The sequence below is a fragment of the Bos mutus genome, chromosome 17 (genome assembly GCF_027580195.1).
Source record: "Bos mutus isolate GX-2022 chromosome 17, NWIPB_WYAK_1.1, whole genome shotgun sequence".
In the NCBI taxonomy this organism is placed as follows: Eukaryota; Metazoa; Chordata; class Mammalia; order Artiodactyla; family Bovidae; genus Bos; species Bos mutus.
In genome coordinates this window covers 8,699,956-8,715,462 of record NC_091633.1, presented here as the reverse complement: position 1 = coordinate 8,715,462, position 15,507 = coordinate 8,699,956, and the positions used below count along the sequence as shown (strand labels likewise).

General features: G+C 47.9%; 1 protein-coding gene across 1 annotated transcript in view; it reads right to left on the bottom strand.

The window, feature by feature from the left end:
* Nucleotides 1–15,507, bottom strand: part of ACACB (acetyl-CoA carboxylase beta) — a 115,184-nt gene that overhangs the window by 58,538 nt on the left and 41,139 nt on the right. The window contains 14 exon segments of the mRNA XM_070385980.1: nt 895–998; nt 1,105–1,255; nt 2,928–3,091; nt 4,546–4,679; nt 4,682–4,706; nt 5,297–5,467; nt 5,756–5,965; nt 7,231–7,341; nt 7,460–7,569; nt 8,787–8,885; nt 10,042–10,123; nt 10,337–10,446; nt 13,274–13,412; nt 13,604–13,736. Of these exon segments, the coding sequence (XP_070242081.1) occupies nt 895–998; nt 1,105–1,255; nt 2,928–3,091; nt 4,546–4,679; nt 4,682–4,706; nt 5,297–5,467; nt 5,756–5,965; nt 7,231–7,341; nt 7,460–7,569; nt 8,787–8,885; nt 10,042–10,123; nt 10,337–10,446; nt 13,274–13,412; nt 13,604–13,736 (1,743 nt within the window).

Genomic DNA, 15,507 nt, shown 5'->3' with positions numbered 1-15,507 from the left:
GCCTGGGTTTGACTTCCGGTCAGGGAACTAGATCCCACAGGCTGCAGCTAAGACCCAGTGCAGCCAAAGAAATAAGAATATTTTTTTAAAAAGCATATGATTCAAGGACTAAAAACGTTCATCCTTCTATTTCCCTTTTGGTAGTCTCCTTTGCCTATCATGGTGGTTTTCAATGGGGGCGGGAGATTTCTGCCTCTCCCCAGAGGACAGATGGCAGCATCTGGAGACACACTCGATTGTCCTGACTTCAGGAGGAGGAGGAGGGGATGCTTTGGATGGGCTAACGTCCCATCTGGCACAGGTCAGCCTTCACCACAAAAGATGACCCAGCCCCAAATGCCAGTGGTACAGAGGCTGGGAAGCCCTGGTCCATCCTAAGAGGGACCTCCTGGCCATCTTCATGGGGTCCATTTCGCTGGTCACCTGATTCATTTATAGAAGTGACCTATAACCTGCTTTGCTTCTCAAGTTCACATCCTCCTCTCTGAATTCCTGCCTGTTGTAACTTAACTTACACAAGTCAGCATGAGTATGTACATGGCTGTCTGTAGGATGATGGCTATCTTGGCCTTAAGAATCCCTCTCATCCCCCACCCCAATCATCCAGCCTCTTCCAGGGCAACCCAGGTTTATCTGAGGAATTCTACAGAGGCAAGCATGTTGGAAGGACTGATGCCAAAGATGGAGCTCCAATACTTTGGCCACCTGATGCGAAGAGCCGACTCATTGGAAAAGACTTTGATGCTGGGAAAGACTGAGGGCAGGAGAAGGTGATGACAGGAGGGGTTCACTGAATGCGTGGTAACTGACTTGCACCCAAAGAACGCATGTGTCTGCCTTACTTGCCACCAACACGTATCCCAAGAGGGGAAAGGAAGTACCCCTACGCCCTACCTTTCCAGCGAGTGTAGGAAGTCCGTCATGCATGTTCTAAACATGGAGTCGGCCACGTTCAAGGCTCCGCACACAACCCCGAGCATGATATCTGGCTTCTCAGCCTGGGAGAGACTCTGTGCATCAGTGTCCACAGGGACCATGGCCACAGGGAGCCGGGGGAGGGTGGTGGCTCCAGGACCCCCAGGGGAGACACGTGCAGCCCTCTACCTGCACTTTCTCGGCAATGAGGTTATCCAACCAGCTGGTGTCAATGTCGTTGTTCTGAAAGTTCTCAGTCTCCAGAAGGTTGGTGAGATATTCCACGGTGGTCCTGAAGTCGCCCCTGATGGATAGTTCCTTCAAAGCCACCACCATGTTCCTTGAGGGGAAGGCACACAGATTGTTTTCCCAATTAACATATGTGTCATCAGCTCCAGCATGGTTCTCAATGAACCAGAACCGCAAAGAGAGGGTCCCGAATCAGACAGCCTCCAGCATGGACTGGCCCAGCAAATCTTGGGCCAGTGACTAAACTGCCCCGGCCTCGGTGTCCTCATCTGGAAAATGAGGGGATAACCCTGCCTTCTCACAGGTACTTGGGGATTCAAATGAGATAATCCATATAAAGCACATGGTCCCTGATCAGTAAATGTTAGCTGTTATGAAATGATTAATTAGTGATTATAATTGTTATCAACCTTGCCAGTCGCTTTGACTCTCTCTCCTGCTGGACCTGTCAAAATCCCTCAGTGTCCCAAGGAGGAGTCACTCTCTAGCTGTCCACCCAGCTCCCCAGTGGGCCTGGGGTGCACAGACAGATGGCTGACGCCAGTACCCCACTCTGCACAGGGCAGTCACCAGCCTGCACGTGTTTGGCTGTAACCACCTCCTGTTTCCCAGAGGGCCCCCCCGCATCAAACACATGTCCAGTCTAAAGGGCAGAAACCCCACTCTCTATGAAATCAGGGAGAGTGTTATAGGGGAAACACACCAGATGATGTCGCTTATACATGGAATCTAAAATATGACGCCAATGAACGTATTCATGAAACAGGAACAGACTCACAGACATAGAGAACAGACTTGTGGTTGCTGAGGGGGTGGGGGAGGGATGAGTGGGAGGCCGGGGTTAGCAGATGCAGACTGTTATCTATAGGATGGACAAACAGCAATGTCTTACTGTATAGCACAGAGAACTGTATTCAACATCCTATAATAAACCATAACAGAAAAGGATATTTTTAAAAAAGAATGTACATATATATATGTTTAACCGAATCACTTTGCTTCTGCTGCTAAGTCACTTTAGTCTTGTCCGACTCTGTGCAACCCCATAGATGGCAGCCCACTAGGCTCTCCCGTCCCTGGGATTCTCCAGGCAAGAACACTGGAGTGGGTTGCCATTTCCTTCTCCAATGCATGAAAGTGAAAAGTGTAAGTGAAGTCGCTCAGTCGTGCCCGACTTCGCAACCCCATGGCCTGCAGCCTACCAGGCTCCTCCGTCCATGGGATCTTCCAGGCAAGAGTGCTGGAGTGGGGTGCCATTGCCTTCTTTGAATCACTTTGCTATTCAGCAGTAATTAAGAAGACACTGTAGATCAACTATACTTCAATTTTTAAAAAGATGTAGGTGTTTTGGCATTTGAGGGCTTCTTTGTCAATGTGGATTTCTCAGGGAACTACTTAAGAGACTTAAATTTAAAAGAGGGCCCCCCTGCACCTTTTTTTTTTTTTTTTTTAATAAAAAGCTATAGCACTCAGCACCTTTTAAACTCCTGGAATCACCTTGAACATTCTTTGGATCACCTTCAAGTTCAACCTGTAACAAGCTCAAGATCAGTGACCTTGGTGAACTGATTCCATGCGTGTCGTCACAGGTCTCAAACGAGGGAAGAGGACAGATTGTGTTCTTGGACTCTGGCATAAGGTGTTTAAGATAAGGTCTGCTCTTCATCCCCTAAACTGCTCTGCATCTGAAGCCACAGGCTAATAATTTCTAGTTTCTCAAAGGAAGGGGTCGAAGGAAGGGAAGGAGGGAGGGAGATACTAACGAAATGGCCTCTTCCCGGTTCTCCCCCCAGGAAAAGCAGTGCCCAAACTGGGAATCCGCAAATTCGTGTAAGCCACCAGTCGCAGCCACGCTGAAATAACCCCATACATTCTTGCTGCTGCGGAAATTCAATTCTTGGACCGTTCCGGAGCTCGGCTTAAACCCCTGGAGCCCAGACAGAAGAAGCAAACAGAAGAAATTATTACTCCAGATCTACTTTCATCAGAATTAAATCCTAGGAAAACCCAAGAGCCCCTCCCACACCCAAGAGCTTGGTGTGATCAATAAAACATTGATACTTGTCATGAGCAGTGCAAGTATATCCATGTGAGCACGCCAAGGCGTGGGATTTTTATTCTTAAAAAAAAAGTTGAAAGATAACAACCAAGTTGGGGACCGGTAATCACTTGATGAGGCTGAGTGATGGTACCTACTGATTTTATATGCTTGCCGTTGTCGATCAGAAAATGTTTAAATATAAGAGGAGAGGGATTTCCAACTCTAGACTATGAAAAGTCTGGCAGATACAGAAATCCAGTGTTAGCCCTAGTTGATGCTAACACACACCAAAGTTCCCTTTGTGTGAATGACCCGTCCCCTTCTGAGTATAATTCTGGTAAAAGGGGAAAGGTGGGTTTGATGTTCCGGCCGGGATTGCCTGTGATAAAGGCATTCATTTTGGCAGACATGCTTGGAGGCCAGAGATGCAAAGTTTCGGGTGCTGGGTTTTTTCTATACATGGCCCTCCATCCTGTGACTAAGCCATCAACCCCTAAAAGCCTCCCATTCTGCCTGCCCACCACTGGAATTGACTGTTCGCTCTCAGCCAAAGATCCCCAGCTAATACAGTCACCACAGGAGAGGGGATAAAACTTCTCTCATCCCAAGTTTCTTGAATGAAGTCATTAAATAACTAAATCGTGGTAGATTATGGTGGTTATGTGACAACTGTTAGTATACACATAAACTGTGACAGATGCCAGCTGCTTGGTACTTTAAGGCACAAGTAAGAACAAGTCACAGAGGGACTCCTTAGACCAGGGGTCCCCAACCACTGGGATCTAATGCCTGATGATGTGAGGTGGAGCTGATGTAATAATAATAATAGAAAGAAAACGCATAATAAATGCCATGTGCTTGAGTCACTCGCAAACCATCCCCGCCCCCCACCCTGGTCCACGGGAAAACTGTCTTCCACGAAACCAGTCTCTGGTACCAAAAGTGGGGACTGCTGTCTTAGACTGTATGTTGTAGTCAAAAGTTCACAGGGCCACAAATCCAAGGATCTGTGCTCTAAACACAGCTGCCTGTCCCAAAGATGGACATATGTGACCTTTGTAGTGCACCACTGGGACTTGGCCCTGGGCTCAGCAGGTCCTAGGCGTGAGGCGGGTCGCCCCAGCCTCTGGAGCTGTGATATAGGGTGACAATGCCCAGAGGCGAGGCTGTCCTCTGACACACCAGGCACCTTTCATCCCTTCCCTTCCCGCATATCAATTTCCTCGTCTGTAAACTGCAAGGCCTGGGCGTCTCCTCCAGGCTAAGGTTCCGGGTCTGCCCCAAGCTGGGAGGTTGGAGGTGGTGGAAACGCAGGCCCCCCACCACCACCCCGGACTTGCCTCATCTGGGTTTTCGCTGGTGATTCTGGCTGCAATGACGTGGCCTCGGGGAATGGGAGGGTTGCTAGGGGTCTCAAAAGAAATGGGCGTCACCCCCCACGGGGACTCTCCGTACAGAAGCCGGATATCCTTCAGCGGTGCAGCGGCACACCCATGGCAATCTGAAATCAAGAAGTCCATCCCGTGAGAGGGTCAGTCCTCAAACACAGAGCCCAGAGCCAGAGGTGATGCAGGAAGCGGTGCAGTGAATGATTTGGAATATACTGAGCTCCTCCTGGGTCCACAAGACGGTGCAACACGGAGACGCAAGGAGAGAAAAAGACAGCTTGCCTCTGCCCCCACGGAGCCGTGTCCTTGGGCAAAGAAGCAACAGTCACAACACATAATGAGCATCAGATAAAAGCTACAGACTCTTAGGAGGTGGGAAGGGAGGGGAAACAGCGTCCAGATGCAGAGCTAAAGAAAGTTTTGTGAAGGACGCAGGGAAAGCTGATCTGGAGGAATGAGGAAGGAGCAGACAACAGAGGACACCAGCTGAGCCAAAGGATCACACTGAGTCTACTGGGTCTTAGGATGTGACCCACTCAAAGGGACCTGTGTCATATCCCGCCAAAGTGTGTGAGTAACTCCCAGAAGGAAGAAATGACCAGGCCAGTCCAAGTGGAGGGAGGTCTGACCTAAGCAGGATAGGAGACCCCCACCCCCAGCTCTAGGCAGAAGCCACCGCAGGGCTCAGAGCCCGTCTCCTTGCCTGCAGCTGGGCAGCAGGCAGGTTGACATCCGCGATCATTTCCGTGCAGGGATGTTCCACCTGCAGGCGGGGATTCAGCTCCAAGAAGTGGAAGCTGCCATCCTGGCTGTAAAGGTACTCGACAGTCCCCGCGCTCACGTAGCCCACCGTCTTGGCCAGGCGCACGGCACACTGCAGACAAGATGGGGAAGGAGGGGGTGCCGGTGGTTTTCTCCGGGGGGAAAACATCCCAGTTCCCTGACCGAATGCAGGCTGAGGACCTGCAGTGTGTAAATGACCTTAGGGCCTCAGAGATCATAGCCCAGTAAACCTGCGTGAGGCTGAATTCATCTCCTCCCTCCACCCCCTGCCCCTTCATCTCTTCCTGGACACCCACTCCACTTTGGCAACTTGGGCGTTGAGAGCTCTTGCTGGCGCTGAGCTGAGATGCCTCCCCCACCCAAGTTCCCCAGAGCCCACCTGCTCCATGAACTCGAACACTGCTGGCGTGGCAATGGTGGCCGGCGCCTCCTCTATGATCTTCTGGTGCCTCCGCTGGATGGAACAGTCGCGCCCGAACAGGGACACTGCGTTCCCGTACTGGTCGGCGAGGATCTGGACCTCCAGGTGCCGGGCGCGCTGGGCCAGCTTCATGAGGAAGACTGGGGAGCCAGGGGTCTCGCTCTGCACCTGGGTGGGGGACGGCAGGGTGGCAGGTTCTTCCCTGGGGAAGCAGGGCTGGAGCAGGAAGCTCTCCAAGGAGAGCGCGCAATAATGGCAGGGACGCCCATGGTCCTGTCGATCTTTTAGTTTTACCTCTTCTCAAAGATATAACATTCTCAAATTCAAAGATGATCAAAAATACATAATGTAGAAGGCGGAGTAAAAATAAGGATTCACATGGAGTTATTTGTAAGACAATTAAAAAAAAAAGCAGATTGCAGTAACACATGGGAGGATCCTACTTCTGTGAAAAATAATAAAACAGAATTATGGAGACTTCCCTGTGGTCCAGGGGTTAAGGATCTGCCTGCCCATGCAGGCAGGGGACGCAGGTTCGATCCCTGGTCTGGGACGATCCCACACGCCTCGGGACAACTAAGCCTGGGCACCACAACCACCGACCCGCATGCTCTAGAGCCTGTGCTCCGCGACAAGGAAAGCCACTGCAGTGAGGATGCTCGCTGCAGCTAGAGAAAGCCAGCGCGCAGCAACCAAGACTCAGCACCGTCAGAAATAGACAAAGTAACTAAAAAGCAAACAAAAAAATCTAGAACTATATGAAGGTCTATGCAAAAGTATATACTACAGGAAAAGTACTGGAAAGAAACCCAGTGGCTAACAGGAGTTATGCTGGTTTTTTTTTTTCTTTTCCAGATTCTTTTCCCTTATAGGTTATTACATAATACTGAGTATAGTTCCCTGGGCTACACAGTAGATGCTTGTTGGTTATCTATGTTAAATGCAGTAGTGTGCATATTTTATTCCCAGTCTCCTAATGTATTCCTTCCCCCATCCCCCAGGCAAAATGGTTTAAAAGTAGAAAACCAGCTACAAATAAGTAAATACATGATTTGCTCCAACGATAAAACTGATCATCTACAAACATTAAAAATACTGAAACCGCTTAACTGTACAAAATATTCCATCTCTCGATAGACAAACAGTCACAGATAGATATTCTCACAAACAAGTATCTGAAATCCTTTACAGACACGCTGGTTCATAGAACCAAACATCTAAGCAAACAGTGTACAGATCAACCCAAGCCTTGGACTTTTTCAAGTAAAGATGCATACATTCGCTTTGCAACACAACACAGCGATACTTCAGCTCCCCCAGGTGTCCTCTTGGTTGTGACACAATAACATTAGTGGAAAGAATCTGGTGGCCACCGACCGAAGAAGCACAATTTCCAAAGACACAGGGAAAAACATGCGGCGCGAGGAGCTCACTTGTCTGAACAGGATGGGGAAGTCCTCAGCAGTCTCCGCCTTCCGGATTCCTTTCCCTCCACCGCCTTCAGAAGCTTTGATCATCAAGGGAAAACCAATTTTTTCTGCTGCCTGAGGGCAATGGACAAACAGACTTCTTTAGAGGTTTAGACAGTTTCTGCTGCTACCAGGCTTATGAGAAGGTTCTGGCTCCTGGCCCCCCCACACCCCTCCAAGGATCTGCATTTACCTCCAAGCCTTCATCTACATCTTTCACGCAACCATTGTTGTAGACGGACTCTGGGATGCTGATCCTTTGCCCCTCCTGTAGAGTGTGTTCCGCCCACTCCACCGTCAGACCTGCAGGGTCACAGAGGAAACAGAATCCTCCCCAAAACAGCCTGGACACGACACGGAAATACAGTGCCTCTTCCCAGCACAGCGGCTCTAGACCTGGCCTCTGGGCCAACAGAATTCAGACACAGTCCTTCAGTTTCCCACCGTGCATTTTCATTTCCTTAAGGACCAACTCGACCCCGAATGGGAAACCAAGCTTAAGACAATTCAGGCTGAGTCTACCAAGAACAGCCATGTTGATCTGAATTTTTTATTTTTTTATTTTTTTTATTTATTTTTTTTTTTAAATATTTATTTGTTTGTGCTGGGCCTTAGTTGTGGCATATGGGAGCTAGTTCCCTGACCAGGAATCGAACCCAGGCCCCCTGCATTGGGAGCTCAGAGTCTTAGCCACTGGACCACCAGGGAAGTTCCCTGATCTGAATTTTTAAAAAAAAAAACCGACTCTATCTTATGGAGTCATTTGTAATGTCAATCACTACTTTCTAAAATCCTATGAAGATTTCAAAAACAAACAACAACAAACAAAACAAAACAAACTTTTCACTCCAAATTTAAAATTCAATCTTTATAGGAAAAAATCAAATTGTTTATAAACTCTTGAAATGTTTTCTGTTTTTTAACTTATTCTAAGAATTCCACTTTTAGGAATTTACCCTAAAGAAATTATTAAAATGTACATAGAGAGTTAGCTACAGGATTGTCAAGGCTTTAAATATTTTCATATTTAGAAAAAAATTAATTGGAAACAACCAAAAGTATAACTACAGAGGACTGTTAGTAAATTAAGGTACATCTGTATAATATAATCCTATGCAGGCACCTGAAGTGTTGTGAAGTGTATTTATTGACATAGACAGACTAGTGAGAAAAAAAAACACATCACAAACTATTAACTATAAGAGCTCTGGCTTTTAAACGGATGTGCCTAGAAAAAAGGCTGGAATAAAAAAACAAATGATCAAAACCAGGTCATTGGATTATAAACAATTTCTATTTCTTTTTCTTACACTTTTCCTATTTTCTAAGATGTCTACAAAGATATCATACCACTTTCTTGATAATTTAAAATTTTTTTTTATCTTTGTTTTTATGCAATTTTATTTTTTATGTATTTCTTTGCCTGAATGAAAGAATTAAAGAAGCATACACCTGTCACCCCTTGTGCTCTCAAGATGGGGCCCAGGCGTCCTCCCCAAGTGAAGTTCAGGGCCCCTTACCACTTCCGTTCCAGGGCAGCGTTGGGATCTGCAGAGTCTGGGCCACGATGGTGGAGGCGATCTTGTCTCCTAGTGCCCACATTGCCTCGCTCGGAGGGCCTGAGGGGTGGGGCAAGGGGGAAGGCAGACTCAGGCCCTCAAAACTGGGGGCTGATTAGGTACACAAAAGAAAAGTCCCCAAGTCACAGCCTTAAAGGACTGAACATCAAGATGGGGAAGAAAAAAGATCTATTAGTCTGCTACTTCGTCAGTCAACTTTCAATACATGTGGACTGTAAACATGATTTATAGCTTAAGCTAAGTGGCCTATACAAAGTTCACCAGCAAAAAACTAGACCAAGGGGAGCAAGCCAGCATCTCAAAACACTAGACTATGGGTTAGCAAACTTTTTCTATAATGAGCCATAGGCAGTACATAAATGAGCCATAGGCAATACATAAATGAATGGGCAGGGCCGTGTTTCAATAAAACTTTATTTACAAAAGCAGGCAGCAGGCTGGATTTGGCCTGTAGGCTGTAGTTGGCTGGCACCAGGGCTGGACCATCAACTTCCAGAACTAAAAATGAGAGATAATGAGAGTCCCATGTGACAGCCAATGAGAGGCCATGGAAAAGAACACATCAGTGAGCACAGGTCACCAGGCAGACCCTCAGGTGAATATCAGGTACTGACTTAGCACCAAGCTGCTGTATATACAAGTCTGTGTTGTGGGCCCAGAGGTTAAGGAGCAGCAACAGGGATTTACTGAGAATGGTAGATGACTCCAATTTACACACAAGGATGACAGACAACCTAACTGAGTAAAGTTTACAAATTATACATCTGAATTATGAAACAAACAGATGCCATGAACAATAAGTATCATTTTACCTAATAAGTAGCAGAGATGAGGGGTTCTGGTCTGAGGGGGTGAGGGCATTCCAAAGGCCTAAGAACAGCCCAAGCAAAGGTGTAGCCTAAAGATTTCCAACCTGAGTTAGAAATCTGAACATGGCTGTTATCTCAGTACCAACAGGAACACCAGCAGAGGGTTCTGCTTGCCCCAGCATCATTCTGCTGTGGTAACCATGGTAACAGCTATTTCCCTAGGCTGGCCAACCTCTCCATGTGACCTCCCACTGCTGGACTCAGTTGCTCCTGACCATGAACGTGTGATGTGGGAACATCAAACAGGCCCCCTCCTTCCAGGGCTGTATTAGCGAGAATTCCATCAAGACCCCCATTCCCACATATCTGATGGAGGCACACTCTACCTAGGAAAGCAATCTCGTGCTTGCGCAGGAGCTCCGGAAGTTTGGGGTTTTCAGAAGCATGGCCCCAACCAGCCCACACCGCCTGCAAACACACAGAGGCATGAATAGAGGTCTTTCTTCAAGAATCCGCCCCCCATCACACCCCAAAAGCTCCTTGCTGGGTCCTACCAGCCCTGGCTTTCAGAGTCTCCTAGGACCAGCTCCTCCATCCCTTCCGAACTGTGGAACCAGGTTGCTCCAGAGTTCAGGGCATCGTCCCCGTCACAGGCAGACGGGGACACCCCGTGTGACTCACCTGCACGGGGATCCTCTTGGCGATGTCTACAATCAGCTCCACGTTGGCGTAATTGTTGTTGTTGGGCCCTCCTGGGACAGGGACATACTGATCTGCCATCTTGATATACTCTGGAATTAAATGAGAGGAGATCAGAAGGACTGACAGACCCAAGTCGAGGACAGGACCCAGCGACGCACGGCCACTGAAAGGATAACCGTGACGACTCTAGGATCACAGTGGAGGAACGTATATGATAGTTGGAAGAAAGAACTGAGTTTGACTTTAATTGTGTGAAAATATATGTGTGTCTGGTCATGGCCTGGAAGGCAACAAAAAAGAAGGAAGCAAGCTATCAATATAGTTGGATTAGAAGTGGGTTTTAAAACATCATATATATTTTTAATTTTTGGCAGTGCCATGTGGCTTGTGGGATCTCAGTTCCCTGACCAGGGATTGAACCCATGCCAGGGCAGTGAAAGACTGGAATCCTAATCACTAGGCCGCCAGGGACTCCCTAAAAATTCTTGGGTATCTTAATAGTGTTTTGCCACTAAACAATACAATGTTTGCTTTTAACCATGGTTTAAAAAAAAAGCCACATAACAAAATTTACCATCGTAATCACTTTTTAAGTACATAGCTCAAATACTGTCAAGTATATTCACACTGTTGTGAAACGGATCTCCGGAACTTTCTCATCTCATGCAACTCAAACTCGATACCCATGAAGTGACCCCTCCCCATCCCGCTGCCCAGCGCCCCTGGCACCCACCCTTCTGCCTTCTGTCTCTATGAATCTGACTGCTCAGGACCTCATGTAAGTGGAAACATCCAGTATTTGTCTTTCTGTGACTGGCTTATTTCACTGAGCGTAATGCCCTCAAGGTTCACCTGTATTATGTGCCTAGTCACTCAGTTGTGTCCAACTCTTTGCAACCCGATGGCCATGGACTGCAGCCCACTAGGCTCCTCTGTCCGTGGGATTCTCCAGGCAAGAATACTTGGAGTGGGTTGCCGCGCCCTCCTCCAAGGGGATCTTCCCTATCCAGGGAGCAAACCCAGGTCTCCCTCATTGCAGGTGGGTTTTTTACCATTTCAGCTACCAGGGAAGCCCCACCTGTGTTATAACATGATGATTTCCTTCCTTTTCATTGCTGAATACAATACAATGCTTTGATTTTAATATACTCATGCTCTTCAAACACAGAAATCCTACTTCTAAGAACATGTTCTAAAAAAACATTCATCAACGAGGCCAAAGACATGTAAAAGGGTGTTTGCGGGGCAGTGTGTTTTTATTTTTTGCCTGTGGAACTTCCCTGGCCAGGGACTGAACCCAGGCCCCCACACTGGAAGCACAGTCTTAACCACTGGACCACTGGGGAAGTCCCTCCTCACAGGGCAGTGTTTTGAACTGTGCAAAGTAGATTCAATCAAAAGTCAGGAGTTAGTACATCTGTACTATGACATTCTCTAAGACCCTGAGAAGGAACTGTCGAATGTTATGTGCAGACTTGGAAAAAGAACTCGAGAGCAGTGCTTCCTTCTGGCCTGCTGGCCTCTGATGCTGACCCAACGCAGTGTGTTGGTGACGGGAGAAGTTCCAGAGATTACAAATCAAGGCGTCAGGCCATGACCCACTCCTTGCTGAATTTTATTTTCATGTTGGAGAAGATAAACAAGAAAACAAGCAGGGTAACCACAGGCTGTGGGCAGTGCCAGGGCTCTGACAGGGATGGCCAGGAGAGCTATAACATTCAAATTGTGCGTGGGGGAGTGGAGGCCTGCTGTGCAAAGAGCTTCCGGAAAGCACTGTCAGCAAACGGTCCAGAACTTTCCAAGCCTCTGCAACAGAAAAGAGCGAGGCCAACACTGATGAGGCCAGTGGGACAGGGACCCAGGGATGGAGGCTGAGAGGCAGGAGATGGGAGTTTGGGAGGCCAGCAGGGGCCAAGTCATGTGAGGCCTTAACTGGCCTTGGTGAGGTTCTCAAATTTTAGCCTGAGTGTGAGGAGTGACCCCACAGCATCAGGCTGTGGACTCAGCCCACAGTTCCAATCCCCAGGTCCCTGGGCAACTGAGTCACACCTTTGTGCCTCAATTATCTCATCTGTAAAATGGGGCTAACGAGCAAACCTGTCCTCACTGTAGTAAATAAAACGGAGACTCCATCAGTGCAGAGCAGAGCCCAGGACCTTCACTATGGGGAGGTTCGGGGGTGAGGGAGCTGGTGCTGGACACGGAGTGGGGGGCGGGGCATGCTGATGGAAACTGAGTTGTGTTTTAAAAGATCTGTTTGGTTGCTGTGTGCAGAATCTATAAAGGGACACAATTGTTTAGGGGAAAAATCAAACTGCTGCTGCTGCTAAGTCACTTCAGTCATCTCCAACTCTACAACCCCATAGATGGCAGCCCACCAGGCTCCCCCGTCCCTGGGATTCGCCAGGCAAGAACACTGGAGTGGGTTGCCATTTCCTTCTCCAATCCATGAAAGTGAAAAGTGAAAGTGAAGTCGCTCAGTCATGTCCAACTCCTAGCGACCCCATGGACTATAGAAAAATCAAACTGCCCAATAGTTATTAACAGAATGATCTATGCTGATAGACATGGAGCGATAAATAAGTAGAAAAATGAAGGAACGATTGAAAAAACAGCACATACCCGTGCAAGAAAAAAGCATCTGGAGGGAAAGATGCCAAGCTACTGTAACATGGATGTTCCTCAAAGGTGAGATTTCCACTTTGCATGTTAACCATTTGCATTTTTATCAGGCTTATGGGTCACTCTTGTTAGCAGCAGACATTTTAATTAAATAGAGAAGATTGGGAAATAAATATGGAATTGGGAGAGGTACCCTGCAATGCTTTCTGGGGTACAGGATGGACTTGGCCCAGGCTGAGTGGAGGAGGTGAGGATGGGGCGAGGCAGAGAGGGAGGGAGTCAGGGCTGCAGTACCTGCGTTGGCCTTGAGGTCCTCTGGCGTTACCATGACTACAAACCGGATGGCCCGCTCATTTCGGAACATCTCATAGGCCCACCTGCGGATGGAGCGCATGCATTTCACAGCGGCAATACCGTTGTTCGCGATGAGCACCTGGACAGAAGAAAAGGGCAGGGGGCCTGTGCTGGAGGCTATGTGCTACCCCAGGGTTCCTCTCATCTCTGAGAGCCTCCGAGGGTACCTCCTGCTCCTGCAAGTGCTCACCAACGGGCGGGCCTTTCTCTGCAGCCTGAGGCAGGTTGGCCTGTTCCACCCCACCCCGAGTGCCGAGACCCCACCTGTACCTTCTCGATGACCAGATGCCCCCCAAAGCGTGTGACGAACTCAGCAGGGGAAGCCACGGTGAAGTCTCTGTGCAGGTCCACTTTCTTCTGTTCTCGGCCCCTTCTTGCCAGGTGGAGCCCCGACATGCTGGGCCTGCAAGGGAACAGGACAGACCCGTGAGCAAGCAGGTTGGGGACACGCAGGCCCCTAGGAAATTCATTTCCACAGAGAAGCCAAACTCCATCAGACTCCTGCAGCTTTGCAGTCCCTCTCTGCGGACCCTGAAACACTTTACGAGGAGACTTCAAGAGGTTAGATCACAAAAGAAGCAGAAGAGACCCGGTGATCTGTCCTAAGCTGTATTTTCAGCTTTTCATCTTCAATTCACTCTTTTTATAAATTCTCACAATTTAGGAACTCAAATAATACCAAAAAAAACCCCAACTTACAACAGGGTACAAGTGTAAGATCAGAGAAGCACACATTCTAATACTTTATATTTGTGAAGCAGTTTGTACCTTTCGTGTGCTTTTCTGTACTTGTATATCAAGCTTAAAAAAAAAAAAACTGAGAACAATAAAGAAATGCATAACAACAAAATAGAAGGTCCTTGTCCCATTGCCCCTCTAGAACCCCACTCCAGAGGAAATCACGTTTGACTCAGGCATTTACACATCTCTGTGCTTCTGAACGATGTGTGTACGTTATCTTGTGAATCATCCATTAAGACATCATCCATCTATGAGCTTGTTATCTTGGCAGACATAGAATTACTGCTCTTAAGCAGCCACCCTATCCCCTTTCCCCAACCTCGTAATACAGGTTTCCTGCGATTTGGTAAATTTATGGTGTTTTATGGGTCTGGGATCATTATTCACAGGTGAGGGTTTGTGGCATATCAGATGTCCCTTTCTTTTTGCTTTTTTTTCCCTGGAGTTAATGACTTTTTTTTTTAGCTTGGTTTTCCTTGCATCTTCATCTCACTCCTCAGCCTCCTAGGACATGTAATGGCACCCCACTCCAGCACTCTTGCCTGGAAAATCCCATGGACAGAGGAGCCTCATGGGCTGCCGTCTATGGGGTCGCACAGAGTCGGACATGACTGAAGTGACTTAGCAGCAGCAGCAGCAGCAGCAGGACATGTAAGACAATCAGTTCCACTGCTTTTTCACTGGCCACATCCCTCCTAAAAGCCCCAACACTGCTTTCATCTGGACAGAGTCCACTAAACCCCTGTACAACCATCAGCTGGGACTTCCCTTTACTGACATCCTTCGGCTTCCCTGTGCCTTTCCTGGGGTTTTACCCCCGAATTCAGGGCACCACGTGGCTCCCTCTCTTTTGATAGACCCTTCGTCTTCCCAGGGCATATCCTACAGTAGTTTCGTCCAGTTAAAAAGATGACAAACGGCAGGACACACGACAGTGATGCCCCAACATGCCTGTCTTGGTCCCGGCTGTATAGGCTTCTTTTGTTGCTCTCACCCCAGAGGCCTTCTTTGGTTCTCTTAGATCCCTTTGCTTTTTTGTCCTCCATGTCTTGCTCTTCTTTGATCTACTCTCTTGGTTCAATGGAAGACATCCTTCAGTAGCTTTCTAAGAAAATGTGTTCGGGGGAGCACATGCTTTGTGGCCTTGCGTGTTCTAAAAGTGTCTTCCTTCTGCCCTCACACCGGACTCAGTCATTTAGCTGTGCATGGAATCCTAGGAGGGAAAGCCTTCTCCTTAAGAATTTTGGAAGCCTCCAGCCATTGTTGTTGTGGCTTTCAAGAATGCTAGAACCAGAGCTATGCTGATCCTTGGTCCTTTTGTAGGTGACCTGTTTTTTCCTATCCAGAAGCTTATAGCTTCTTCTCTTTTCGCCAGTATCCTATAAATTTAGGGAACAATTTTAGGAATATGCTGAGGTATGTGTCTACTTCCA